Below are 27,661 nucleotides of genomic sequence, written 5' to 3'. Positions count from 1 at the left end.
AAATTATAACAGTAAACAAAGAACAACACCCAAACGCAGGGGAACTCCAGACAAGAAACAATCAGGGACAGCTAATCACCTCTCAACAAAGGATTCCCCCAGGCAGTAAGAAGCCACACCTAAAAACTGAAAGGCCATCAAATGCTAATCAAGGTGACCAATTGCAACATTCAGACTTGCCTCAAGCAGACAAGAGTTCTTTCTCCCACCCTGGACATTATTCCACAGATATATAAACCCAATTTTCCTAGTTTCCATCAGACCTCACAACCTCAGAGGATTCCTGCCATAGATGCAGGTGAAACGTCAGAAGAGAATGCTTCTAGAACTGGGCCCGAAAAAACTACAACAACCCAGTGATTCCAGACATGAAAGCCTTCTCTACTCTCTCTTCCCTCAGCAGTGCCTGGCGGAGGGAGGGAGGGAGCGAGGCGGAAGGAAAGAGAGGAGGAGGAGGAGGAGGAGGAGGAGGAGGGAGGCGCCCGGCCTTGTGTTCCTCAAGCCTGGCTGGGAAAGGGAAGCAAAGCCGCGGCTCGGCTCAGGTAAGGAAGGCCTTCGCCAGGAGGAAGGAAGGAAGGAGGGTCTAGCCGCGGCCGCAGGCTCCTTTCCCTCTGGCTTTCCCCTTCCCAAAAGGATGCCAAGGCCAAGGGAAGACTTTATGAGGCGGGAAAGCGGGGAGGAGGGGAAGAAAGAAAGAATGAATGGGTTGTTGTATGTTTTCAGACCTCCCAACCTCTGAGGATGCTTGTCATAGATGTGGGAGAAACGTCAGGAGAGAATGCTTCTAAAACATGGCCTTATGGCTCTAAAAACCCTACAACCACCCAGTGATTCCGACCATGAAAGCTTTTGACAATACATAGACCTCACAACCTCTGAGGATGCCTGCCACAGATGTGGGAGAAACATCAGGAGAGAATGCTTCTAGAACATGTCCATATGGCCCAAAAGATCCACAACCATCCAGTGATTCCGGCCATGAAAGTCTTTGACAATACATAGACCTCCCAACCTCTGAGGATGCCTGCCATAGATGTGGGAGAAACATCAGGAGAGAATGCTTCTAGAACATGGCCATATAGCCCAAAAAATCTACAACCACCCAGTGATTCCGGCCATGAAAGACTTTGACAATACATAGACCTCCCAACCTCTGAGGATGCCTGCCAAAGGTTTCAACCTCACAACCTCTGAGGATGCCTGCCACAGATGTGGGAGAAACATCAGGAGAGAATGCTTCTAGAACATGGCCATATAACCCGAAAAAACCTACAACCACCCAGTGATTCCAGCCATGAAAGCCTTCGAACATGGCCATATAGCCCGAAAAAACCTACAACCACCCAGTGATTCCGGCCATGAAAGCCTTTGGCAATACATAAACCTCACAACCTCTGAGGATGGCTACCATAGATGTGGGAGAAACGTCAGGAGAGAATGCTTCTAGAACATGGCCATATATCCCAAAGGAACCTACAACAACCCAGTGATTCCGGCCATGAAAGCCTTCGACAATACATAAACCTCACAACCTCTGAGGATGCCTGCCGCAGATGTGGGAGAAACGTCAGGAGAGAATGCTTCTAAAACATGGCCATATGGCCCGAAAAAACCTACAACCACCCAGTGATTCCGGCCATGAAAGCCTTCAACAATACATAGACCTCACAACCTCTGAGGATGCCTGCCATAGATGTGTGAGAAACGTCAGGAAATAATGCTTCTATCTAGAACATGGCCATATGGCCCGAAAAACCTACAACCACACAGTGATTCTGGCCATGAAAGCCTTCAACAATACAAATAATGAATGAATGAATGAATGAAAACAAGAAAGAGGGCAACTTGACCCTCTTATTTAAGGACGAAAGGAAAACGTCCAGGGAGGGAGGCCTTTGGGCACTGAGTGCACACTTCTGATAGAATAATAGAATAATAGATGTGTTGCTGTGAGTTTTCTGGGCTATCTGGCCCAGAAGCATTCCCTGCTGACGTTTCACCCGAATCTATGGCAGGCATCCTCAGAGGTTGTGAGGTCTGTTGGAAACTAGACAAGTGAGATTTATATGCCTGTGGAATAATGTCCAGGATGGGAGAAAGAACTCTCGTCTGTTTGAAGCAAGTGTGAATGTTCCAAATGGCCAGCTTGATTAGCATGGAATGGCCTTGGAGCTTCAAAGCCTGGCTGCTTCCTACCTTTGTTGGGATGTGTTAGCTGGCCCTGATTTTTTTCCTGTCTAGAATTTCCCTGTTTTTTGAAATACAGCATTGCCCAAACACAAACCAAAGAGCATGAAAAGTGCTGCAGACTGTAACCAGAGAAGTCAACCATATTAGAGGACCTGATTTATTTATTTATTTATTTGGTGACAGGAGTGACTTGAGAAACTGCAAGTCGCTTCTGGTGTGAGAGAATTGGCTGTCTGCAAGGACGTTGCCCAGGAGACACACAGATGTTCTGATGTTTTACCATCCTTGTGGGAGGTTTCTCTCAGGTACCCGCATGGTGAGCTGGAGCTGACAGAGGGAGCTCATCCGTTCTCTCACCAGATTAGAATTTCTGACCTGTCGGTCTTCAGTTCTACCGGCACAAGGGTTTCACCCAAACAGAGGATTAAAATAAGATAGGAGAAAAGAAGACCAAAATAAGATAGGAGAAAAGACCGAGAAGTGACGTGTTTAAATATTTGGAGATAGTTGTCTCTTCCAACACTCTTATACTATGACTGGCCGTCCCCTGCCAGGTGTTGCTCTGGCCCAGTCTGTGTATATGTGTTTTGTGTGTGTATATATATATGTGTGTGTGTGTGTTGTTCATTCGTTCAGTCGTCTCCGACTCTTCGTGACCTCATGGACCAACCCACGCCAGAGCTCCCTGTCGGCCGTCACCACCCCCAGCTCCTTCAAGGTCAGTCTAGTCACTTCAAGGATGCCATCCATCCATCTTCCCTTGGTCGCCTTAGTGGATGATCTGCGCCGGGAGCTAGACAGGGGGAGTGTGTCCCTGTTGGTGCTCCTGGACCTCTCAGCGGCCTTCGATACCGTCGACCACGGTATCCTTCTGGGGCGCCTTGCGGAAATGGGTCTTGGGGGCACTGCTTTGCAGTGGCTCCAGTCATTTCTGGAGGGCCGTACCCAGAAGGTGTTATTGGGGGACTCCTGTTCAACACCACAGCCTTTGACCTGTGGGGTTCCACAGGGCTCTATATTGTCCCCCATGCTGTTTAACATCTACATGAAGCCGCTGAGTGAGATCATCCGGAGTTTCGGGGTGCGGTGTCATCTGTACGCAGATGATGTCCAACTCTGTCACTCCTTTCCACCTGCTACTAAGGAGGCTGTCGAGGTCCTGAACCGGTGCTTGGCCGCTGTAATGGTCTGGATGAGGGCGAACAAACTGAAATTAAATCCAGACAAGACAGAGGTACTCCTGGTCAGTCGCAAGGCCGAGCAGGGTATAGGGTTACAGCCTGTGCTGGATGGGGTCGCACTCCCCTTGAAGGCGCAGGTTCGCAGCTTGGGTGTGATCCTGGATTCATCGTTGAGCCTGGATCCCCAGGTTTCAGCGGTGACCAGGGGAGCATTTGCACAGCTTAGGCTCGTGCGCCAGCTGCGCCCGTACCTTGGGAAGTCTGACTTGGCTACGGTGGTACACGCTCTGGTCACATCCCGCCTTGACTACTGCAACGCTCTCTACGTGGGGCTGCCCTTGAAGACGGCCCGGAAGCTTCAGCTAGTCCAGCGCGCGGCAGCCATGTTACTAACAGGAGCAGGACGCAGGGAGCATACAACGCCCTTGTTGCTCCAGCTCCACTGGCTGCCGATCTGCTACCGGGCCCAATTTAAGGTGCTGGTGTTATCCTACAAAGCCCTAAACGGTTCCGGCCCAAAATACCTTTCGGACCGCATCTCGGCCTATGAGCCCACGAGGACCTTGAGATCGTCTGGGGAGGCCCTTCTCTTGATCCCGCCTGCTTCACAGGCACGTCTGGCGGGGACGAGGGATAGGGCCTTCTCGGTGGTGGCCCCCCGGCTGTGGAACACCCTCCCTGTAGACATCAGACAGGCGCCCTCCCTTATGTCCTTCCATAAAAGCCTGAAGACATGGCTGTTCGAGAAGGCATTTAACTGAATGCTATAGTAATTGGAAATGACAACTGGAACGGAATATGGACTACGAGCTTGGTTATGATTCTATGATAAGACGGAGCGGATTATTTTAGTGTAATTAGATGATTGTGTATTATTGATATGTTGGTTTTGTTGTTGTAGCTTATTGTAAAATGTGGTTTTATATGTTGTACACCGCCGCGAGTCGCTCTAGGGCTGAGAGCGGCGGTTAACAAATGCAGCAAATAAATAAACAAATAAATAAATTGGTCGGCCCCTCTTCCTTTTGCCTTCCACCTTCCCCAACATAATTGCCTTCTCCAGGCTTTGCTGTCTCCTATGTGTGTTTGTGTAAATATATGTGGGTTTGCGCGCGCGTTGTAATGTATTTTTAATTTTTTGGCTTTTTAAGTGTCTTTTGCTGTGTTTTTCAGTGTTTTAATGAGTGATGGTCACTCATAAAAACTCAATAGATGTATTGTGTTCAAATGTGGTGTCAATTGGTCCAGTGGTTTTTGAATTATGTTAATCCCACAAACGAACATTACATTTTTATTTATATAGATAAAATTGGAATTCTGGCCTTCTAAAAAACTGTCCATTTTCTTTTTATGTGACATTCACAATTTGCCATGGACTCCGTTATCAATTGGATGCAGCTTTTCAGAAGGAAAGATACACCAAGCAAATGTTCTGCTTTCATTAATTGAGAAATTAGACGCGCAAATTTGAAATGCTTTGTCAGGAGCACATGATTTCCCTTGCATCCGTCGCAGTTGATGGGTTCTGTAGCCTGGATCCAAGGAGTTGCTCTCAGCTCTCACCAAAATGCCTCTGTGCCTTCTAGGGACCACAGGAAACATATTGTACTCCCCTCCCCCAGTATAAACTTGTTCCAAACTTTAGCCTTCAAAATTCACTTTTATTTATGTATTGTTTTTTGTATTTATTTATTTATTTCAGACATTTATATCCCATCCTTCTCACCCCTGGAGGGGGACTCAGTGGGGCTTACAACTGGCAACCATTAGATGCCAACAACAGTAATAAAAATATACTTAAACATTAATTAAAACATCATCAAAAGTTAGAAAGACCATTCAAAAAAGTCCAGAGTCATAATACAAAATCCATCCATTATTAATCACCTGAATTTGTTTATAATTGTTACTGCTGCGACTGCAACTGGAAAGCTTGGTCCCACAGCCATTATTTAATTTTCTTCCTGAAGGACAGGAGAGAGGGGACTGACCTGATATCATTAGGGAGTGTGTTCCACAGATGGGAGACCACCACCGAGAAGGCCCTGTCCTTCATCCCCTCCAAACATACCTGCAAAGGTGGCAGGATTGAGTGCAGGGCCTCCCCTGATGATCTTAACCCCGAAGTAGATCATAGAGGGAGATACGTTCAGACAGGTAAGCTGGACCAGAATCGTTTAGGGCAGTGGTTCTCAGCCTGTGGGTCCCCAGATGTTTTGGCCTTCAACTTCCAGAAATCCTAACAGCTGATAAACTGGCTGGGATTTCCGGGAGTTGTAGGCCAAAACACCCGGGGACCCACAGGTTGAGAACCACTGGTTTAGAGTTTTATAGACTAAAGCCAGCACTTTGAATTGTGCTTGGGAGCAGACCGGCGGCCAGTGGAGCTGACGTAATAGGAGGGTGGTATGCTTCATGTATCCTGCTCCAGTGAGCAATCTGGCTGCCGCCTGTTGGACTAGATTCAGCTTCTGAACAGTCTTCAAAGGCAACCCCACGTACAGCAATCTAGCCAGCATATAACAAGAGTGTGAACCACTGTGGCCAAGTCAGACTTCCCAAGGTATGGGCGCAGATGGCACACAAGTTTTAATTGTGCAAAAGCTCCCCTGGCCACTGCCAAGACCTGGGGTTCCAGGCTGAGTGATGAATCCAAGATCACTCCCAAACTGCAAACCTGAGTCTTCAGGGGGGGTGTAACCCCATCCAACACAGGCCGTAACCCTTTTCCCTGTTCGGCCTTTCGACTGACCACGAGGACCTCTGTCTTGTCTGGATTCAGTTTCAATTTGTTTGCTCTTATCCAGTCCAACACAACTGCTACGCACCGGTTCAACGTCTGAACAGCCTCCTTAGTGGCAGATGGAAAGGAGTGACAGAGTTGGACATCATCCACGTATTCCGAAACTCCAGATTATCTCTCCCAGCAGCTTCATGTAGATACTAAACAGCAGAGGGGACAGTACTGAACCCTCTGGGACTCCACAGGACAAAGGTTGTGGGGCCAATCAGGTGTCTCTCAATAACACCTTCTGTGACCGACCCTCCAGGAAGGACCAGAGCCACTGCAAAACAGTACTTCCAAGTCCCATACCTGCGAGGCATCCCAGAAGGATACCGTGGTCAACAGTATTGAAGGCCCTCAGACTACTCAAAACAGTTCTGCCGGACAGTTCTTTGCAGACACAATATTGGCCACAAAGAAAGATTTCTGTGTGGCTTCTATTGCCGCAGCATATGTCCTTAGGCGCACAGCTTTTAAAGAAACACCTTAGTTTTGTATAATTAGAATCATAGAGTTGGAAGACACCACAAGGTCCAACCAGCTCAACCCCATTCTTCCATGCAGGAAAAGCACAATCAAAGCACCCCTGACAGATGACCATCCAAAGAAGGTGCCTCCACTGGACGCTGAGGCAGAGAGTTCCACTGTTGAACAGCTCTTACAGCCAGGAGATTCTTCCTTGTGTTTAGGTGGAATCTTTTGCATTCGAATACATTGCTCTGTGTCCTCATCTTCATAACAGCAAAAAACAAACTTGCTCCCTCTTTAATGGGACATCCTTTCCAATATTTGGGGATCCAAACTGCATTTTTTTTCTGGTCCCAAGCATTTTGGATACATGATTCACATCCTGTATTTCTAAAGGAACCTTGTTGCATGGCATAGAACAGTGAAAGACAAGAGAATCCTGCCTGAAAGATTGCAATCGGCAATCCTCCCTGTACACAAGTCAGTGAGAGTAGTGGTACTATAATTCAGTACACTGAAGATATTTTAAAAACAGTATCCATTATTGAAAGGGTATTGCACAACATAAACAACCAAATTGCAGCATGCAAGATTGCAGAGTAGAGAAACCAGATTTGCAAAAGTTCTTTGTCTGCAAGTCTTGTTTTAGTAGCCTGTTGGAGGTGCCAGAGGAAGGGCAGAGAGTCCGGAACCTCCTCCAATAACCCACTGCATTTTTGTGGAGGAGAAGGCGTTCCTCCCTTCGTAACCAGCCAGTTTTCTGTCCTGAGCAATCTATTCCTTCTTTGGCGAACTGTTCACTTGTCTGCATGAGACTGCACCTCACCTGTGGCTTCAAGGCAAGTATAAAGAAGGGATTAACAGGAACAAGTAGCAGAGAAGAGGGAAGACAGAGACTGAAGTGGGACATTTATTATATTGTCTGTCTCATGGGTAGAATCATAGAATAAATAGAATTGGAAGAGATCCCAAGGACCATCTAGTCGAATCCCCTGCCATGCAGTAAAAGCACCATATAGAATCGTAGAGTAACTTTCTTTTTGTACTGAATAACGGGTATTAATTTCTTTTAGTACTGATTAAAGTTAACATGGTTAAAACCTCATCAAGAGGGCTGTCTGCAAACAAAAAGGGAAACATTGATCTGTGAACAAAAATGGAAAGCTTTGTTGATAGAAAGATTGTCATTCTCTATTTGTGTATAGGGTGTATCTGTGTATGCATGTTTCCTCATCAGCTTCCCTATGCAGTCAGTGTATCAGTGTATCAGTGTATCTCTCAGAGTCAGACACGACTAGACTTAATGTCAGGGCAAACCTTTACCTTTATATATATATATATATGCACACACATACACGTTATATATAATATTTAATATAATATGTAAACATTTATTGGGGCTCCGTAAGAAAGTTTTGTTTCAAAAAGGGCTCTGCAGCTGAAAATATTTGAGAACCCCTGCTCTAAAATGTAGCCTATAACACCTGGTATTCATTGGTGGTCTTTCATCGAAGTACATCCATTTAGCATCCAAGATCACACATAATCTACACATTGACTTCTGTTTATCCGATAATGGTGTTGTGTGACTAATATCATTATAATGGGGATTAAGATTAGGGATTAGTTGAATGACCTGTTGAATTAGTCAGTGAAAAACACCGACTAAAACAGTTGCTCCTTGTTAATCAGGTAATCAGATTATTTAATGTGAACCTCTTCTAGTCAAAGATCTAGAGGAGCTCTAGCAGGGGAATGATGCTCAAATAGACTATCTTGCAAATCATATGCACATTATTCTGAAAACTAGAGAAGATTGTGCAGTTAGGCTTTCCTGTCTCTTTCTTTCCACTGAACCCTATATCATCCCTGAAAACCCACTTTCAAAGATTGATGCATTCTCTGGAATGATATGGGAAGGAGGCTGTGAGAGGACCATAGCAGGAAGGGGGAACTAAAGAAACCCAAATGGAGGCTTTGTGCAGATGGAAGCACATCTCTTTTCATGCAGGGCATATGATGGATTGGGACCCTTCACATATAAGGAGATATACCTTACAATTAACCATTGTGCTGCTACTCTTACCTTGTTTCATAGTCAAGTAAACAGTAGTTACTATATTATTGCCTGCAGTTGTTGTGTTTTCTAAATGGTGAACTATTAGTAAAAAAATTATTTTTCTTTCCAAATACTTAATTGAGATGACAATGGAATTTTTTCCTTTTTTTCCCTGAAAGGTTCCTTGCTTTAAGAATGCACTAAGTTGTTCATAAGAAGACCCCAGACGTGAACTAAAAATTCCACTATGTCAAAAGAAATTAAGGAACTCCAGAAACGATGGAACTCCATGATGGAAAGTGTTCACAGCAACCCTCACGTGAGTTACGGATTTCTTCATAATTGTTACCATGGTGTGCTTTTCTTCCCTTCTGTCATGGAACTGACTCCCCTCCCCACCCAAAAAAAAATCATAACACTTTCAGTTGCTCACAGATGACAAAGAGACCTTGCTCACTCACTATGCCATCTGAACCACTCCTTTTCCAGCTGTCTATCTGGCACTTCAAGATGTTTTTGCAATTTAGGAGTTGTCTTGGGGTTCTCTTCTGGCCATTGAAAAGACACCCAATTGCCCTTAATATAGTTCCTCATGTTGTGGTGATCCCCAACCATAAAATTATTTCTGTAACTTCTTCATAACTGGTACGCAGGATGTATTTGGATTCACTGGACCAAATTTGGCAGAAATACCTGATGCACCAAATTTGAATATTGGTGGGGTTTGGGGGGCAGGGTTGTTTTGTCATTTGTGAGTTGTCATTGCTGGGATTTATAGTTCACCTACAATCAAAGAGCATTCTAAACTCCACCAATGATGGAATTGATCCAAACTTGGCACACAGAACTCCCATGACCAACAGAAAATACTGGAAGGGTTTGGTGTGCATTGACCTTGAGTTTTGGAGTTGTAGTTCACCTACATCCAGAGAGCATTGTAGACTCAAACAATGATGGATCTGGACCAAACTTGGCACAAATACTCAATATACCCAAATGTGAACACTGGTGGAGTTTGGGGAAAATAGACTTTGATATCTGGGAGTTGTAGTTGCTGGGATTTATAGAGCTCCCATGACCAACAGAAATTACTGAAAGGGTTTGGTAGGCATTGATCTTGAGTTTTGGAGTTGTAGTCCACTTACATCCAGAGAGCACTGTGGATTCAAACACTGATAGATCTGATTCCTAAGACACCCCCCTCCTTGTGACCCTCCCCAGTGGTTCTAATCCCCAGGTTGAGTATGAAGGGCATGTATGTCAGTGGATAGTCACTAAATGTGATGGTTGATTGTAGGTGAACTATAAATTCCAGCAACTACCACTCCCAAATGACAAATAAGAAAATAATTTTATGGTTGGGGGTCACCACAACGTGAGGAACTGTATTAAGGGGTCGTGGCATTAGGAAGGTTAATAATCACCTTCTTTGTAATGCCTCTCCACTTTCTTACTGCATAGCTATACAGATACTGATTTTATTTTATTTATTTATTTATTTATTTCTTGCATTTATTGACCGCCCCTCTCAGCCCGAGGGCGACTCGGGGCGGTGAACAGCAACAACGAAAGACAGTGTACAATGAATCACGACAATACAAACCAACATATACTTATACTAAAAATCCGCTTCGTCAAGTCCTGGGGTCATAGCCAAAATTCGTAGTCCTAGTTCATTCCAGTGTCACTCCATGATACACTCAGTTGAAGGCCTGCTCGAAGAGCCATGTTTTCAGGCCCTTACGAAAGGCCAACAAGGAGGGCGCCTGTCTAACTTCAGCAGGGAGGGTGTTCCACAACCGGGGGGCCACCACCGAGAAGGCCCGCTCCCTCGTCCCCGCCAGGCGTGCCTGTGAGGCAGGCGGGACCGAGAGAAGGGCCTCCCCGGATGATCTCAAGGCCCTCGTGGGCTCGTAGGCCGAGATGCAGTCTGCAAGGTATTTTGGGCCGGAACCGTTTAGGGCTTTGTAGGATAACACCAGCACCTTGAATTGGGCCCGGTAGCAAATCGGCAGCCAGTGGAGCTGGGACAGCAGGGGCGTTGTATGCTCTCTGCGTCCTGCTCCCGTTAACAACATGGCTGCCGCGCGTTGGACTAGCTGAAGCTTCCGGGCCGTCTTCAAGGGCAGCCCCACGTAGAGAGCGTTGCAGTAGTCGAGGCGGGATGTGACCAAAGCGTGTACCACCGTGGCCAAGTCAGACTTCCCAAGATACGGGCGCAGCTGGCGCACGAGCCGAAGCTGTGCAAATGCTCCCCTGGTCACCGCTGAAACCTGAGGCTCCAGGCTCAGCGATGAGTCCAGGGTCACACCCAAGCTGCGAACCTGCGCCTTCAAGGGGAGTGCGACCCCGTCCAGCACAGGCTGTAACCCTATACCCTGTTCGGCCTTGCGACTGACCAGGAGTACCTCTGTCTTGTCTGGATTTAGTTTCAGTTTGTTCGCCCTCATCCAGACCATTACAGCGGCCAGGCACCGGTTCAGGACTTCGACGGCCTCCTTAGTAGCAGGTGGGAAGGAGTGACAGAGTTGGACGTCATCTGCGTACAGGTGACACCGCACCCCGAAACTCCGGATGATCTCACCCAGCGGCTTCATGTAGATGTTAAACAGCAAGGGGGACAAGATGGAACCCTGAGGAACGCCACAGGTCAACGGCCGTGGCGTTGAACAGGAGTCCCCCAGCAACACCTTCTGAGTACGACCCTCCAGAAATGACCGGAGCCACTGCAGAGCAGTGCCCCCAAGACCCATCTCTGCAAGGCGCCCCAGAAGAATACCGTGGTCGACGGTATCGAAGGCCGCTGAGAGGTCCAGGAGCACCAACAGGGACACACTCCCCCTGTCTAGCTCCCAGCGCAGATCATCCACTAAGGCGACCAAGACCGTCTCGGTACCATGCCCCGGTCTGAAACCAGACTGTGCCGGATCCAGATAATCCGTGTCTCTCAAGAATACCTGGAGTTGTGAGGCCACCACGCTTTCCATGACTTTGCCCAAGAAGGGAAGATTGGAAACAGGCCGAAAGTTGTCCAATTTAGTGGGGTCAAGTGATGGTTTCTTCAACAGCGGCTTTACAACAGCCTGTTTTAGGCTCGCTGGAATCTTGCCTTCCCGAAGGGAGGCATTAACCACCACCGTTACCCACTCGGCCAATCCCCCTCTGGCCTCCTTTAGAAGCCAGGATGGGCAGGGGTCTAGGATGGACGTGGTGGGTCTCATTCCTCCAAGTATCTTGTCCACATCCTCGGGTTTCACAAACTGAAAAGAATCCAACAAAACCGGACAAGCAGGTGCTTGTGTCACATCCACAGAGACTGCATCTAATGTGGCGTCCAGCCCAGAGCGGATCAAAGCGACTTTGTCTGCAAAGAACCGAGCAAATGCTTCACAGCGCGCTGCCGAATTGTCATGGCTCCCACCTGAAATAGGGGGAGTTAAAAGACCTCTGACAACCCGGAACAACTCCGCCGGACGGTTTTTTGCAGACGCAATAGTGGCCGCAAAGAAAGTTTTCTTTGCGGCTTTTATTGCCGCGGCATATGCCCTTAAAAAGGACACAAACCGTGTTCGGTTTGACTCGCTTGGGTCCGAGCGCCACACGCTCTCTAGAACCCTCTTCCTTCGCTTCATCGCTGCCAGCTCCTCAGTAAACCAAGGAGCTGGTTTAGCTCGGTTACTTGAGAGGGGACGTTCCGGAGCGATCTTGTCAATAGCCCTGGTCATCTCCCCGTTCCAGAGAGCGACCAAGGCCTCGACATGATCACCTACCGCGGTGGCGGGAAACTCCCCAAGAGCCGTCAGGAATCCACTCGGATCCATTAGCCTCCTGGGGCGGACCATCCTAATGGGTCCTCCACCCTTGCGGAGGTTAGGGGGCGCAGTAAGCCTAAATCTAATCAGGAAGTGGTCGGTCCATGGCAACGGAGAGATAGACAGCTCCTCCACACCGCCACCCTGCTCCCATCCCTGGCAGAAAACCAAGTCCAATGTGTGTCCAGCACAGTGGGTGGGGCCAGTTATTCGTTGGGACAGCCCCATGGTTGCCATGGCGGACATGAAGTCCTGAGCCGCACCTGTGAGGGTTGCCTCGGCGTGGATGTTGAAGTCCCCCAGCACAAGAAGCCGTTGGGACTCCACCGCCAGGCTCGAGACCACCCCCGCTAGCTCAGGTAGGGAGACTGTAGTGCAGCGAGGTGGACGGTACACTAGCAGAATCCCTATTCTGTCCCGGTCACCCACCCTCAGGTGGACGCATTCAAAGTTTGTGGTCTGCGGGATGGGGCTCCTGGTTAGATGGATGGAATCTCTATAGACCACTGCGACACCGCCTCCCCGTCCTCCGGCTCTTGGTTGGTGTTGCACGGAGAAACCTGGAGGACAGAGCTGGGAGAGGTTTACGCCCCCCGCTTCATCCAGCCAGGTCTCCGTGATGCACGCCAGATCTGCCCGCTCCTCCAGGATTAAATCCTGGATCCAAGTTGTTTTTCCGTTGACAGATCTGGCGTTCAACAACACCACCTTCAAGCCAGAGGGCCCGCTCACCTGGTTACACCAATTTACCTTAGGAGACCGATTGGGAATAGTCAATTTAGATAAGCGGTCCGAATTAAGCCGAATTCGAGGTCTCCTATTTTGACCAATGCTACACTTAATAGGATAGTCTTGCTGCATTATTAAAGCACCCTGCCATGGGATGATAAGCTTGACCTCCAAGTTACACTTGGTTGTTGTTTTCACCTTCAGCGGAAGCCTGCAAATGATCCCTTCAATGTTAGCTCTTTGTCTCTTCTATTTTATTGGATCTCATCTCTTTTTGTAAACAAAATAACCTTTGCTTTAATACACTTATCAAAGGAATAGGTCTTCAGCGATATGCAAAGTAACATTTGTTATGTTTTGTTCCTTTATTTAACAAAAAAACTACTCCAGCAGAGAGACGTTCATACTTGAGAGGATCAGTTAGCATGACTGGATGATTAGTGCAATACTCCATCCAGCTGAAAGCTTATTTCAGAAAGAACTCATCTTTCACGTCCTACTAGAACAGGCATGGGCAAACTAGGGGCCCGTCAGGTGTTTTGGACTTCAAGTCTCACAATTCCTAACAGCTGCAGGTCCTTCCATTTTCCCCCTCAGCTGCTTAAACGGCTGAGGGGGAAAAGGAAAGGACCCAAGGCTGTTAGGAATTGTGGGAGTTGAAGTCCAAAACACCTGACGGGCCCAAGTTTCCCCATGCCTGTACTAGACACTACTGAGATATGCTAACGTGGTTAACCTACTATAACCCCAGCAATAGCATAATTACATGTGAAAGCAAGTTGTGAAAGCAAGTTGTCCTCGTGGACAACAAGTTAAACATGAGCCAACAATGTCATGTAACGGGGAAAAAAGCCATGGGATTTTGGCATCCAGTGCCTAGCTCCAGGGAAGTCATGCTCCCCCTCTATTCTGCCTTGGTCAGACCACACCTGGAATCACACTGTGTCCCATTCTGGGCACTGCAATTGAAGGAAGATGTTGACAAGCTGGAATGCGTCTAGCAGAGGGTGACTCAAATGATCAAAGGTCTGGAGAACAAGTCCTATGAGGAGCAGCTTAAAGAGCTGGGCATGCTTAGCCTGAAGAAGAGAAGGTTGAGAGGAGACATGATGAGGGCCATGGATCAAGAGGTGAGGGGAAGTCATAGGATGAGGGAGCAGGCTTGTTTTCTGCTGCCCTGGAGACTAGGACGCAATGGAGCAATGGCTTCAAACTACAGGAAAGGAGATTCTACCTGAACATGAGGAAGAACTTCTTGACTGTGAGAGTTGTTCAGCAGTGAACACTCTGCCCTGGAGTGTGGTGGAGGTTCCTTGTTTGGTGGCTTTTAAGCGAAGGCGGGATGGCCATTTGTCGGGGGTGCTTTGAATCCGATTTTCCTGCTTCTTGGCCAGGGGTTGGGCTGAATGGCCCATGAGGTCTCTTCCAACCTTATGATTCTATGATTCTAATTTAATTTTCTGTGGAATAACACTCCCGAAATTGAGTACTTTTTTCAAAAGCATCTTTTTTCCCTTTCATTTGAATCCTAGGTTGTTGCCTTTATGAATTCCCGAGTTGGACGATACTTAGATGACCACCCTTTTGTCGCCCTGTCCCTGCTGATCTTCATGGCAGCCTCCGCAATTCCTATCGCCTTCTTTTTGCTTTTTGTTGCTGTCACAGCTGTGACTGCCTGCGTTGGAGTGATTCTCATGGAAGGTATGGCTTGCTTTCCCCCAAATTGGTTTTCTGGTTACTAACAGCATTTCTTTAGTGCGAGACAATGTTTTCGCTTCTCGCCATACTTCTCTGTTACCTTTTTAAAAACCTGCAGGAAAATAGGCTGTCGGTGATCACAACTTTTATCTCCTAAGGCCCAGTCCAACAGCCCAGCACTTGCAATGCTGTGATTACTTCACAAGCCCATTTGTCAATTAATAGAATATCCATTCTTTGTGAGAGTTCTAGCTTGATTCCTCAATTTATCAGAAAATCCTAAAAGTCATTCCTCTTGCCCCTTCAAATCTTTTTCTCATAATAACAACCTTGGCAGTTTCTGGCTGTAGTTTTCAATCTCTATTCACCTGGCCATAAACTTTTACTTACTAATTTTCTTACTTAGGCGATCCCTCATTGTCCGAGTATGATGGCCTTCCAAGTGTTGTGTCTTGGTGGTGAATATGCAGGTGATTGTGGAGCTCTATTCTTGACCTGCATGTTCTTCCACCGTGAGGACATCGGTTTCCAGGTGGAAGGCAGTCCCAGTCAGGGTTGCCTTGACGTGCCTTCCTCTTGGTATATTTCTCCCCTTTGTCCTCCTTTTTGTGCCTCTTCAAATTCCACAACACTGCTGGTCACAGCTGACCTCCAGTTAGAGAGCTCGAGGGCCAGGGCTTCTCAGTTCTCGGTGTCTATGCCACAGTTTTTAATGTTGGCTTTAAGCACATATTTAAATCTTTTTTCCTGTCCACCAACATTCTGTTTTCCAATCTTGAGTTGGGAGTAGAATAACTGTAGAATAACAGTGATCGGGCATTCAGACAACATGGCCAGTTCAGAGTTGATGGCATAGGAACATCACTTCAATGGTGGTTGTTTTTGCTTCTTCCAATACACTGACATTTCTCTGCCTGTCTTCCCAGGAGATTTTCAGAATTTTTCAGAGGCAGCACTGGTGGAATTGTTCCAGGAGTTGAGTGTGACGTCTATAGATAGTCCACGTTTCGCAGGCATATAGCAGGGTTGGAAGGACAGTAGCTTTATAAACAAGCACCTTGTTTATCCCTCCACAATAAACAAATCTAAGCTGATGACAGAATATGGCATACATCAGAATCTCCAGTATACAAATAGTGGAGCAATATACAGATGGTGATTTTAATAACTGTTTTTAAATTGTGTTTTTTCATGAGTCGGTTTTAATAACAATGTTATTGTATTGTCAGTGTTTTATGTTTATGTTCAAATGTCACTCTATGTTTTACGTTTAATATGGTTAGGTTTTTAATTTATAATTATAAGTCATTATCTAGTTATATGTCTTGGTTTTCACATGTGTGTACAGCATTCAATTTTGCCATTATTGTGTTGGAATCTGCTTTAAGTCACTCAGGGGGAGAAAAGTGGTATATAAATGCAGTAAAAAATGCCTATCTTGTCTGGCATAAATCTGCCCACAAAGCAGATAAATATGGCACTGGATGAGACGTGTAGAATAAACACAGAATGTCTCATACGTATACCAGTTGGTAGGCTCTATAAGTTAGCTGCCATTGCTCCCTCTGATGTGCAACTGAAAATTTCTGCCAGTTGCGAGAGAAATAAGGTTGAACACTGTGAAAGCCACCCACTGCATAGCTATCAGTCTCCTCTAGTAGACTTAAATCAAGGAAAAGTTTCATGGGAACCACCAGTCTTCTAAATGTCCCTCCAACAACAGCAAGAATATCCCTGTGGGCAGCAAAATCAGGCTTTTCTAACTGGTCTTCCTCCAGGGGCAAACCAAGAATGGTTAACTTGGAAATCCCTGAACAGACTCAGAAGTGGAGTGGGCAGATCAAAAGATAATCTGGCAAAATGGCACAACCTAGAAGTATCCTCCACCTTGTTTGACTGTGGAGCAGAACAAACAACCCAGCATCTGTATGCTTGCCCACAATGCCCTGCCTCATGCACAGAGGAAGAACTGTTTAAAGCTGCAGACAATGCATTCGCTGTTGGCCGTTTTTGGCCTAAGACTATTTAGTTGCTTGTGATCCCTTTATTTTATCAGTTTTAAACTTATTTATTTATGCAATGCTTTTGACACAAAATAAATAAACATACAAATATGGTTAAAAACCATAACAAGCTCCATAATCCAATTATACAATACAGATACAAGAATCGAAAAAGATAAAAGGAAAGCATGGCATGACTCGTGATCCTGACCGTCAGTGGGGTAGTGTCTTAAGGCTGTTGCTGGTGTTAATTCATTTTCTTTTTGGACCAAGACCCAAAGCAGCTGACAGCCTTTAAAAAAACCAAACAATTTCAAAACCTACAAAATCTAAATGTTGAAAACTGAACATGTAGAACCAACTGTTTCTTGCTTTTTGTAGGGCTTTTAATCTCGCTGGGAGGTGTCACCCTGTTTTGTGTGCTTGGCGGATTGGGAATGCTGTCCCTTGCAGTGTCTGGGGTACTGAGTGTTTGCTACATGTCTCTTACAACTCTGCTGAATTACTGGCCCGTTCCAAAGTGAGTATTAAGAAATGGGGTGACAATAAATTGATCTTCCCACCTTCTTCAGTAGTGACTGTAATTTCATTAGACCTGCACTATTGTTGTTGTTTTCATCATTCAGATGAGTAGTTCAAATAGAAGTTGCTGGGGAGGGAGGGCATTTAGAAGGCAGGATTAGGTCCAGGTGGATAGACTGTGGACCGGGTTTGCAAGACTTGAGCAGGTCTGATTATTAGGATCTGTCATTCATAGGGTCATCATAAATCAAAGGTATCCCAACAGTAACTAATAACAATATTTATACAGGAAGTAAACTACAACTCCCACCATGGTGAGTCAGTCCCTTCAAACCCCTCCAGTAGATTGAGTTAGTCATTAACTGTGTCCCAAGTTTGGTCCAGGTCCATCATCGGTGCAGGTCACAGTTTCTCTGGTTCTGGATGAACTACAACTCCTATAAAAGGAAGGTCCATTCCCCACAAGCCCCTCTCCAGTAATCAAATTTCAGCATATCAGGTATGTGTACCAAGTTTGGTCCACATCCATCCGTGTTTGGGTTCACAGTGCCCTTTGGATGTAGGTGAACTACAACTCTCCCAAATCAAGGTGAATTTTCTCCAAAGACCTCCAGTGTTTTTGCTGATCATGGGGGCTCTGTGTGCCAAGTTTCGTCCAATTCCATCTTTGGTGGAATTCAGAGTGCAGGTGAACAATAAATCCCTGTACCTACAACTCCAAAATGTCCAGGCCAATTCCCCTCAAAACCCACGAGTTTTCAAATATGGGCATATTGGGTATACATACCAAGTTTGGTCCAGAGCCATCATTGTTTAGGTTCATAGAACACTCTAGATGTAGGTTAACTACAACTCCTATAAATCCCTCCAAAAACCTCCAGTATTTTTTGTTGGTCATGGGGGTTCTGTGTGCCAGATTAGTTCCAGGTCCATCGTTGGTGGAGTTCAGGGTGCTCTTAGATTGCAGGTGAACTATACATCCCAGGACCGACAACTCCTATAAATCAAGATGAATTCTCCCCAAAACTCTCTATATGTTCAGTTGCTGATCAATTCCTCTGTTTGCGTTTGACATAGAAAATAATAGGAAAGAGTTATGGGAGAGGCAGTGGGTGGGGTCATGCAAATTCCACACCAATGGAGAAAGTCAGAAACACTGGGATGGTGGAGAAAAACACTGGGATGGTGGAGAAAAAACAAATCTAGGATGAAATTGTCCCTGTTTGAAAGCTTTTACTTGGGTGGTGGGCAGTGTGGTGTTTGTGGAGGACATTGACAGGGCTCTTGGACATGTTTACAGCACTCTATATCCTGCAATGACATTGGAGGAAGGACCATTGGTCTTCTGAATAGTGGGAGCTATAGCTGTTTGTGGAGCTGTCTGTGTAAGTGGACATCCCAGCCACATACACACATACATATTTTCACTTTTATTTTGTGTATAGATTATTGCAGCAGCATTTCTTCATTTAATATCGTTTTTTGCTCTCAAAGCAGAGGGGGGCCTGGGGTTTAATTATCTAGTAAACACTACATCTGCCAAACCACAAGCCGGCAACCTCTTAACAGTCCATTTTCGTATCGGTCCTTTGCACTAGAATAATGTGACGTTGGTTCAGATGTACCCTAACCTCCTTCAGGAAACTCTTTTGTGTTTCGCCCATAAGAACATTTATGCCAAGACAATCAATAGGGTCTGACAACCATTCTGATGCAGTTGAAACCTAAGGCAAATTTATGCCTAACATGCCATGTGTAAGAATTAAAAAATAATAATAGTACTGCTAAAATGCCATTATTACCCATCGCTTCAAGCCAAAATACATAAGCTGCTGTGGAAAAGCTTTGAGAAGCTCTGTGGACTGTGATACCTGAGAGAAATAGGCTGTAATGAGGAGTCTTTTGGAAAGTCTGGGTAATAGGCATGCTAACCTAACATGACTTGGATTTTTGTGTGCCGTAAAATCAGAAATCTTTTCTTTTTTGCCTGTCTTGCAGCAGCCTGTCAAAAAAAGAAATCACGAACGGAAGCGCTTTCTTACCAAGCAGTCCTCCTGACTTAGACCAAGATGCAGCTAATAAGAAGAGTGAATAAATTGAAGCTTGGAGTCTGTTCTTGAAAAACATCCAGAGCATTGTTACATTTTCAAAACATTTAGAATGGTAAAGGCTTGGTTTAGCGCTTATAGGAACCGGAGGGCGATTTTTCCCTCCTGGCAATGTTTATAATGACTGGACCCTCATTAAAAGTGTGAGTAACTCTTATCCATTTAGGGTACATCCATGTCTGCTGGTTTTACAGCTTGTTAAACCTGAGAGTTGGAAAGTCTTATACCTGGCAGGAATTAAAACTCAATTGTGCAGGTAACCATACTTTTCCAATTGTGGAAACTTAAATCCAAGCCTTAAGTTTTCTTATATTGTAACAGAAAATGGAGCTTTTAACATACAATAAGTAGAAAAAAGACTGCCTCTTTTATGAATGTGGACCTTTTTTAAAAAAATAGCTTAAGCACTTTTGTTCTGTGTTTTAAATTATTCAGAAATGATAAGCCTAACTTTTTTTCCTTTTTGTGGTATTGTGAGTTTGTGCGCTCTGCAAAATACTAACTGGTTCAATATTGTGCCTTATTTTATCTGTGTGAATACATATATTTTGTGCCAGGTGTTTCAACACCATCAAAACATTTTTTTTAAATAATAACATTATTATATTATTGCCTTGCTTCAACTTATAATGTTGTTGTCAGATAATAAAAAAAGCTTCTGGCTTATTAACTCGCTTCTGACTCATTCAATCAATAAATAGATGATTCTTTAATGTGTTGTTGAAGCCTTTCATGGTCAGATTCACTGGGTTGCTGTGTGTTTTCCGGATTGTATGGCCATATTCCAGAAGCATTCTCTCCTGACGTTTCACCCACATCTATGGTAGGATCCTCCCAGGTAGGAAGCAGCCAGGCTTTGAAGCTGCAAGGTGGCCAGTTGCAACATTCACATTTGCCTCCAACAGAGAATTCTTTATCCCACCCTTGACATTTTACAGATATATAAACCCCACTTATATAACCCCAGATATATAAACCCGCCTATTTTCCAACAGACCTCTCAACCTCTAAGGATGCCTGCCATAGATGTGGGTGAAACATCAGGAGAGAATGCTGCTAGAACATGGCCATACAGCCCTGGAAAACTCACAGCAATCTGATGGTTATTTTTAAAGTTTGGTTTGTAGCACCACACTTGATATGAGAGAGTGTCTTGTGTTGGTAATCTCAGCTCCACCTATCTATGCAAGAGATCACCTGCTTCCACAAAAGGCAATATACCCACCTAAAGGGCTGAGGAATGTGGCCTTCCAGATGTTTTTGGCCTACATATCCCAGCAGCCCAAACAGATCCAGCAAATGGTGAAGAATTGTAGGGATTGCAGTCCAGATATTTCTAAAGAGCCACAACTCTTCACTCAGATCACACAAACCACTAGAACGGATGTTTGTTATGGCTTGACGATTTGTGCAGATGAGCAGAAGATACTCCTTTCTGTATTCCAAAAAGAGCAATACCAGTAGAAGGAATATAAAACCTAAATTTTACTCTTGTGTAGCAGAGTTCATGGGAAAAAACAGCAACTTCAGTACAGCAGAGGAAATCCATTGCTTTTAAAAATCCTGTTTTGTTTTAAAACCAACAAGGAAGGGTCCACCACCCTCCAAGGAAGACTATTAGGGAAGATTGCAGAGTTGGGTTCTTCTTTGTAATCTCTGTGACCCGCACCAATGGTTACACAGTGGGTTACCTGTGCAGTTCATCCCCTAGATCAGGCATGGGGAACCTTCGGCCCTCCAGGTGTGGTGGACTTCAACTCCCACAATTCCTTGAGGCCAAGGTAAGCCTTTGGGGCGAATGCCGAGCCTCAAGGAATTGTGGGAGTTGAAGTCCACCACACCTGGAGGGCCGAAGGTTCCTGACCCCTGCCCTAGATCCTTCTAGAGCAGTGGTTCCCAACTTTTTTTTTATCAAGGACCACTTGACCAGGAACTACTTGACAAAGGACCACTTTGACCAGGGACCATCCTCCAACATTAGTACCAAAAGGGTTACGAATCGGTTTTTGGTCAACTTTAGATTCGGTTTGGTTATTTGGGGTACTGATTCAGAAAATTGCATTGGATGGACCACATCAACTCTAGTTTCTGATACAGAACATATACCATCCAGTAGTTGCCATCTGCTTGCCGACAGAAAACCATATTTAATAAGCCTCGGCACTATAAGAGGGCTTCATTACTACGGTATAGTAATGGTGAGGCCGCAAACCATATTTTAGTTCTTGCAGACCAGTGGTTGTCCACAGACCACAGGTTGGGAACCACTGTTCTAGAGCTATTACATAAATGTTTGGGTTCACTTCCCATAAAGCCTCAGTTCTTTTTCTGGTGCTGCTGCATCAAGAAGCATTTGGAGCTTTTCATGTTTTTTATCTGCCTGTAACTTCTGTTTTGACTTACTTCAGTATTTGGATTATGTTTGGATTTGTTGTTTTGGCTTTGACCGTTGTTTTGGCTTCATCTCAGACTGGACTTTTGATCAGTTTTGGGACTATGATTAAGACAAAGAAGCATCGGTGGTGTCAGCTTCTCCTGCCATTTAAGCTTCATAGCTTCGTTCAATTAATTTGCATCTTGCAGAGCGAAAACTTCTGAAAAGGGATGGCCATCTTTTAAGGGGGAAGGTCACAAAGGAGATACTTCTTCTCACTGTAGAGTGGTCATAATAGGGTTGTTGTAGGTTTTTCGGGGTATATGGCCATGTTCTAGAGGCATTTTCTCCTGATGTTTCGCCTGCATCTGTGGCAAGCATCCTCAGAGGTAGTGAGGTCTGTTGAAGTAGGAAAATGGGTTTATATATCTGTGGAATGACTAGAGTGGGGCAAAGGACTCTTGTCTGCTGGAGCTAGGTGTGAATGTTTCAACTGACCACCTCAATTAGCATTTGATGACCTGGCAGTGTCTGGGGGAATCTTTTGTTGAGAGGTGATTAGATGTGCCTGATTGTTTACTCTCTGTTGTCTGTCATAATAGGACTTTGAGGCTGAAAACACTCTTATATGAGAACACTTTGAGAGTGGCTACTGGCTGTGTCTGGGTTTTGGACTTCAACTCCCACCATTCCTAACAGCCTCAGGCCCCTTCCTTTTCCCCCTCAGCCGCTTAAGCGGCTGAGGGGGAAAAGAAAAGGACCTGAGGCTGTTAGGAATGGTGGGAGTTGAAGTCCAAAACACCTGGAGATCCGAAGTTTGCCCATGCCTGCTCTAGAGTAATAGTAACACATTGGCACATCTTCCATATGGCAGCCTTTCAGATGGTGAAAGATGGCAGATATATCAACATTCAATCTTTTACTATCCAGGCTAAATAATACCCTCCACTCTAAACTTATAGAAAGTGGCTTTCAGAAGTTAAAGTATTTTTATTGCCCATTCTTGTCCATCCAGAGATTACAGCAATATCCAAAAAATGAGGCACAAAAGAAAAACCGTTCTTTGCTTTTGAGGAAAAGCCTGGCTTTCAGTCGCTAAAACCATTAAATGCAGTGCACGCCAGGTCAAAGAATTCTGGACAGAGGTAAACAGTGTAATGAGAATTATTGATAAGCAATAATTGCTTCTTGCCTGTGTCAAAGAAATAAATTAACCCAGGCTCAAGTGACATTTAAGCTTGGACTGTTGGAAACATGAAAGTAGGATAGCTTTTGTTCATTTTTTTTAAGGGCTCGTACACTGAAGCCAAATGTTGTTGGCATGTTGTGGTGTTTGTTGTTGTCGTTCTCTGGAGTTTTTTATATACAGCAGAGTTTCGCTTATCCAACCTTCACTCATCCAACGTTCTGTATTATTGAATGCAGTCTGCCTTTTGCCCAGATCCACAGCTGTTTTGGTGCTAAATTTGTAAATACAGTAATTACTACATAACATTGTGGTGTTTTGGTGCTAAATTCATAAATACAGTAATTACTACATAACGTTACCGTGTATTGAACTGCTTTTTCTGTCGATTTCTTGTAAAACATGATGTTTTGGTGCCTAATTGTTAAAATCATAACGTAATTTGATGTATACAGTAATAATCTTTTGGTTATCCAGGATCTGAAATGCCCAACACCAGCTGTAACTGGGCTTGCCAGGCCAGACCGAGTCCAGGCCCTGAAAAATCAATGTCCAAATCTAAGAGAATGATGTCCAAGGGTGATGTTTCAAGTGAGATGTACCAAAACCAAAATTAGTGTAGGAGGCTACACAGGAACCCTAATACATAGCAAAATCAGTGTAGGTAGGAGTTGTTATTGTGCGTCTGTGAGTGTTATTTTTTAAATTACAACACATACGCACATTTGCACATTTCCCAATTGAATACTCTTTATTTTCCTTTCTTTCTGATTGCCTTGTACTTCTATAGAGTGGATCCAGTAGAAGAGAGGGAAGTAAATTGCCTCTACTGTGAACAATACATCCAGTAGAGAAGGAGAAAATAAAGTGTTGACCAGCTGTTAGGAGCATTGTGCTGGGTTTACTAATTTGGAGGGAAAAAAAGCTCTCCTAAGTACTAACTCTCTGCAGGACCTTATAGGCTAAAGCAGTGGTTCTCAAGCTGTGCTCCTTGAGGCTCCGAGAGAGGTGCTCAAGGCTCTGCGGGTGCCCCATCACCTCTGGGATTTTTGCTATTATTATTATTATTATTATTATTATTATTATTATTATTATTATGGGCGGCAGCCAGGTTAACTGGGGCTCCTTACAGGGAGCGGTCATCCATCCTGTTAAAGGAGCTCCACTGGCTGCCATTCATCTACCGGACCCAATTCAAGGTGCAGGTTCTTACCTTCAAAGCCCTGAATGGTTTGGGACCCGCCTACCTGCGTGAGCGCATCTCTGTGTATGAATCCACATGACCCCTTCGTTCATCTGGAGAGGCCCTGCTCTCGATCCCATCAGCATCGCAGATGCGATTGGTGGGGACAAGAGAGAGGGCCTTTTTGGTGGTGGCCCCTTAACTATGGAACTCACTCCCTAAGGACATCAGGCAGGCCCCAACCCTGGCAGTCTTTAGGAGGAGCTTGAAGATGTGGTTGTTCCAGTGTGCCTTCCCAGAATAATGTTCCCATAGCACTTTGTCCCTCCAAAGCACTTTATATTTTTATGAAGTCTGCTCGTATGTCTTCCACAAACGCTACTATCACCTTTTAGTCCAGGCCTCAGCACCATTTCCAGTTTTAATTTTTACATTAGGCCTTCCCATAGTTTTTAATTTTATGTTGTCTTATTGATAATGTAATCACACCGGGATTGTGGCACAGCTGGTTGAGTGTCAGCTGCATTAAGATCACTCTGACCAAAAGGTCATGAGTTCGAAGCCAGCCTGGGCTGGAGTGGGTGTCCAGCCATTGTGTAGCCTGTTGTTGACCTTTGCAACCCGAAAGACAGTTGCCTCTGTCAAGTAGGAAAATAAGGTACCACCTTGTGTGGGAGGCTAAATTAACTAATTTATGTGGCCATAAAGAAAACTCCGGGATGTGGAATGCGGAAGAACTTCATCGGTGTCGCTGATGGACAATGAAAGCAGCAGCTCCCCTGGCGGTCAGAAAAAAGTTAAATAGCCTCTGTGTATTGTCTGTATTCGTTGTCTGTCAAACTGGCATTGAATGTTTGCCATATATGTGTATACTGTAATCCGCCCTGAGTCCCCTGCGGGGTGGGAAGGGCGGAATATAAAAACTGTAAATAAATAAATAAATAAATAAATAAATGTTATATGTTTATCGTCTATGTTTTATTTTAATTGCTTGTATTTTTGTGATTATTGCTTGTATTGTTATGTTTGGGCTCGGCCTCATGTAAGCCACACTGAGTCCCTTGGGGAGATGGTAGCGGGGTACAAATAAAGTGTTGTTGTTGTTGTTGTTGTTGTTGTTGTTATTACTACTATTACTATTACTATTACTAAATACACAACAAGATGAGTACACAGCAAACAAGATCATTATGCTGGCTGTTATATTGGATCACACGTCGGACACTTTCCAAGTATCTAGGACTATGTGATGTATAGGTAAATAATAGGTGCAGCTCCAAAGAGGGTGGCCTTTTGCACCTGACAGATGGTAATTTTGTCAGCCCTAATTGTTTTCAAGCGCTGGCCAAGGTGTTTAGGCACTGCACCCAGTGTGTTGATCATCACTGGGACCACCCTGACTGGCTTGTGCCAGAGCCTTTGCAGTTCGAACTTTAAATCCTCGTATCATGTAAGCTTTTCCAGTTGTTTCTCATCAATTCTGCTGTCACCTGGGATTGCAACATCGACGCTCCATACTTTGTTTTCTCCCATGATCATGAGGTCAGGAGTATTGTGCTCCAAAGCTGTCAGTCTGAATTCTGAAGTGCCAGAGTAATTTGACATTTTCATTTTCTGTAGCTTGTGATCCCATCATTTCTTTGTCACAGGCAGATGAAAAGACTAGGTCATGTGGCCAGCATGGAGCGCCATTACTTTCCCGCCGAAGAGGTACCTATTGATCTACTCACATTTGCATGTGAGATAATTGGCTGTCTGCAAGGACACTGCCCAAGGGATGCCTAGATGTTTTACAATCCTGTGGGAGGCTTCTCTCAAGTCCCCTCATGGGAAGCTGGAGCTGACAGATAGCAGTTCACCCTACTCCCTGGATTTGAACAGCTGACTTTTTGGTCAGCAGTCCAGCCAACACAAGGGGGCTCCATGGCTTGTGGCGAACATTCACGGAGCAGCATTAAGGGAATGGGTGCCTCTCAATGTGGGGCTCAGGCTGAAATTCTTCTTCAGGTATCACAAGTTGAGCTGGCAATCATTTCATACCAAAAATTACACTCAGATTTTCCTCCAAGCATCTATTTTTTTAGGCAGCACTATTGAGAAACAAGAAAAATGGGAGCCTTTTTGAAATTACTGTTATTAAAACAACAGGGAGTCATAAACACTTGTTGATCTACTTCAGATCATCCAGGGATTCAGCAGTAGAGCTATTGTATTGTCAAAGGCTTTCATGGCTGGAATCACTGAGTTATTGTAGGTTTTTTTCGGGCTATATGGCCATGTTCTAGAGGCATTCTCTCCTGACGTTTTACCTGCATCTATGGCAAGCATCCTCAGAGGTAGTGAGGTGAGGTGACCTCACTACCTCTGAGTATGCTTGCTATAGATGCAGGCGAAACATCAGGAGAGAATGCCTCTAGAACATGGCCATATAGCCCAAAAAAACCCCTACAACAACCCAGTAGAGCTATTCCTAAAAAGGTAAAGGATTTCCCTCGGCATTAAGTCTAGTTGAGTCTGACTCTGGGCAGTGGTGCTCATCTCTATTTCTAAGCCAAAGAGCTGGCATTGTCCATAGACACCTCCAAGATTATGTGGCCAGCGTGACTGCATGGAGCGCCATTACCTTCCTGCTAAAGCGGTACCTATTGAACTACTCACATTTACATGTTTTCAAACTGCTAGGTTGGCAAAAGCTGAGACTAACGATGGGAGCCCACCCCATCCCACAGATTTGAACCACCGACCTACTGATCAGCAAGTTTTGCAGCTTAGTGGTTTAACCTGCTGCACCACCGCAGCCCCACTGGGAGTGATAAAAATGCCTTGTTTCACCTGTGTGGATTCAGCCTTAGGGATCAGTCAGCAGAAAGTGATTCCACACAAAAGGAAAGATGATGAGTGTGTTTTCTTCCATCAGTTTTTGAAACATGAAAAAGGACCAAAATCCACCAAGATAATAGGACTGGAATGGATTTGGGATTTTTTTTCCCAAGTGAGAGAAAACAAAATGATTCATGCCTGGCTCTCTCTCTCTCTCTCTTTTCATGCATGCCAAATTGCCACCAGCACCTCTCCTCCTCTTTACAGGTGTTGAAACCTCCAGTCCAACTGTGTCCATTCCAAGTTTGGTACAGCTGTACCAGTTCCCCAGGAAAATCAGCACTTGAGTCGGCTGTGCTCGCTGTAGAAATCTTTCTTTATTTTCCCAGCTCTGCAGAGATAATGAGAGATGACTGAGAGCCCAGGCAAAACTCAACTCTGCTCCCAGCCTTCCAAAGACACTAAAAGATGTTGCATGGATGCTGGTCTCACTTTTTGTCTGCTTTTGGCTCTGGTGTCAGCTCTGCCCTGAGGGTGGTGCAG

At 45.0% G+C, this 27,661-nt stretch overlaps 1 protein-coding gene across 2 annotated transcripts; it reads left to right on the top strand.

Annotated features, from left to right (window-relative positions):
* Positions 1 to 443: 443 nt before the first annotated feature.
* LDAF1 (lipid droplet assembly factor 1) lies at positions 444 to 20,221 on the top strand. 2 transcript variants are annotated; one of them, XM_067462163.1, is made up of 5 exons: positions 444 to 542; positions 8,863 to 9,002; positions 14,757 to 14,925; positions 17,307 to 17,445; positions 19,449 to 20,221. In XM_067462163.1, exons 2-5 carry the CDS (start codon positions 8,931 to 8,933, stop codon positions 19,540 to 19,542), a joined length of 474 nt encoding a protein of 157 aa, XP_067318264.1. In that variant the 5' UTR covers positions 444 to 542; positions 8,863 to 8,930; the 3' UTR covers positions 19,543 to 20,221. The 2 variants fall into 2 exon arrangements, with proteins under 2 accessions (XP_067318264.1, XP_067318263.1); XM_067462162.1 differs by having other exon boundaries at positions 19,446 to 20,221.
* The last annotated feature ends 7,440 nt before the right edge of the window (positions 20,222 to 27,661 follow it).

The sequence above is a fragment of the Anolis sagrei genome, chromosome Y, assembly GCF_037176765.1.
Source record: "Anolis sagrei isolate rAnoSag1 chromosome Y, rAnoSag1.mat, whole genome shotgun sequence".
Lineage (NCBI taxonomy): Eukaryota > Metazoa > Chordata > Lepidosauria > Squamata > Dactyloidae > Anolis > Anolis sagrei.
This window is presented reverse-complemented; position numbering and strand designations above follow the sequence as displayed.

Excerpts from the sequence above, each read along its gene's own strand:
- LDAF1 (XM_067462162.1), top strand. The coding sequence starts at position 8,931 with ATGTCAAAAGAAATTAAGGAACTCCAGAAACGATGGAACTCCATGATG. Across the intron at positions 14,926-17,306 it reads TGGAGTGATTCTCATGGAAG|GGCTTTTAATCTCGCTGGGA; the intron begins GTATGGCTTGCT and ends TGCTTTTTGTAG. Across the intron at positions 17,446-19,445 it reads AATTACTGGCCCGTTCCAAA|CAGCCTGTCAAAAAAAGAAA; the intron begins GTGAGTATTAAG and ends CCTGTCTTGCAG.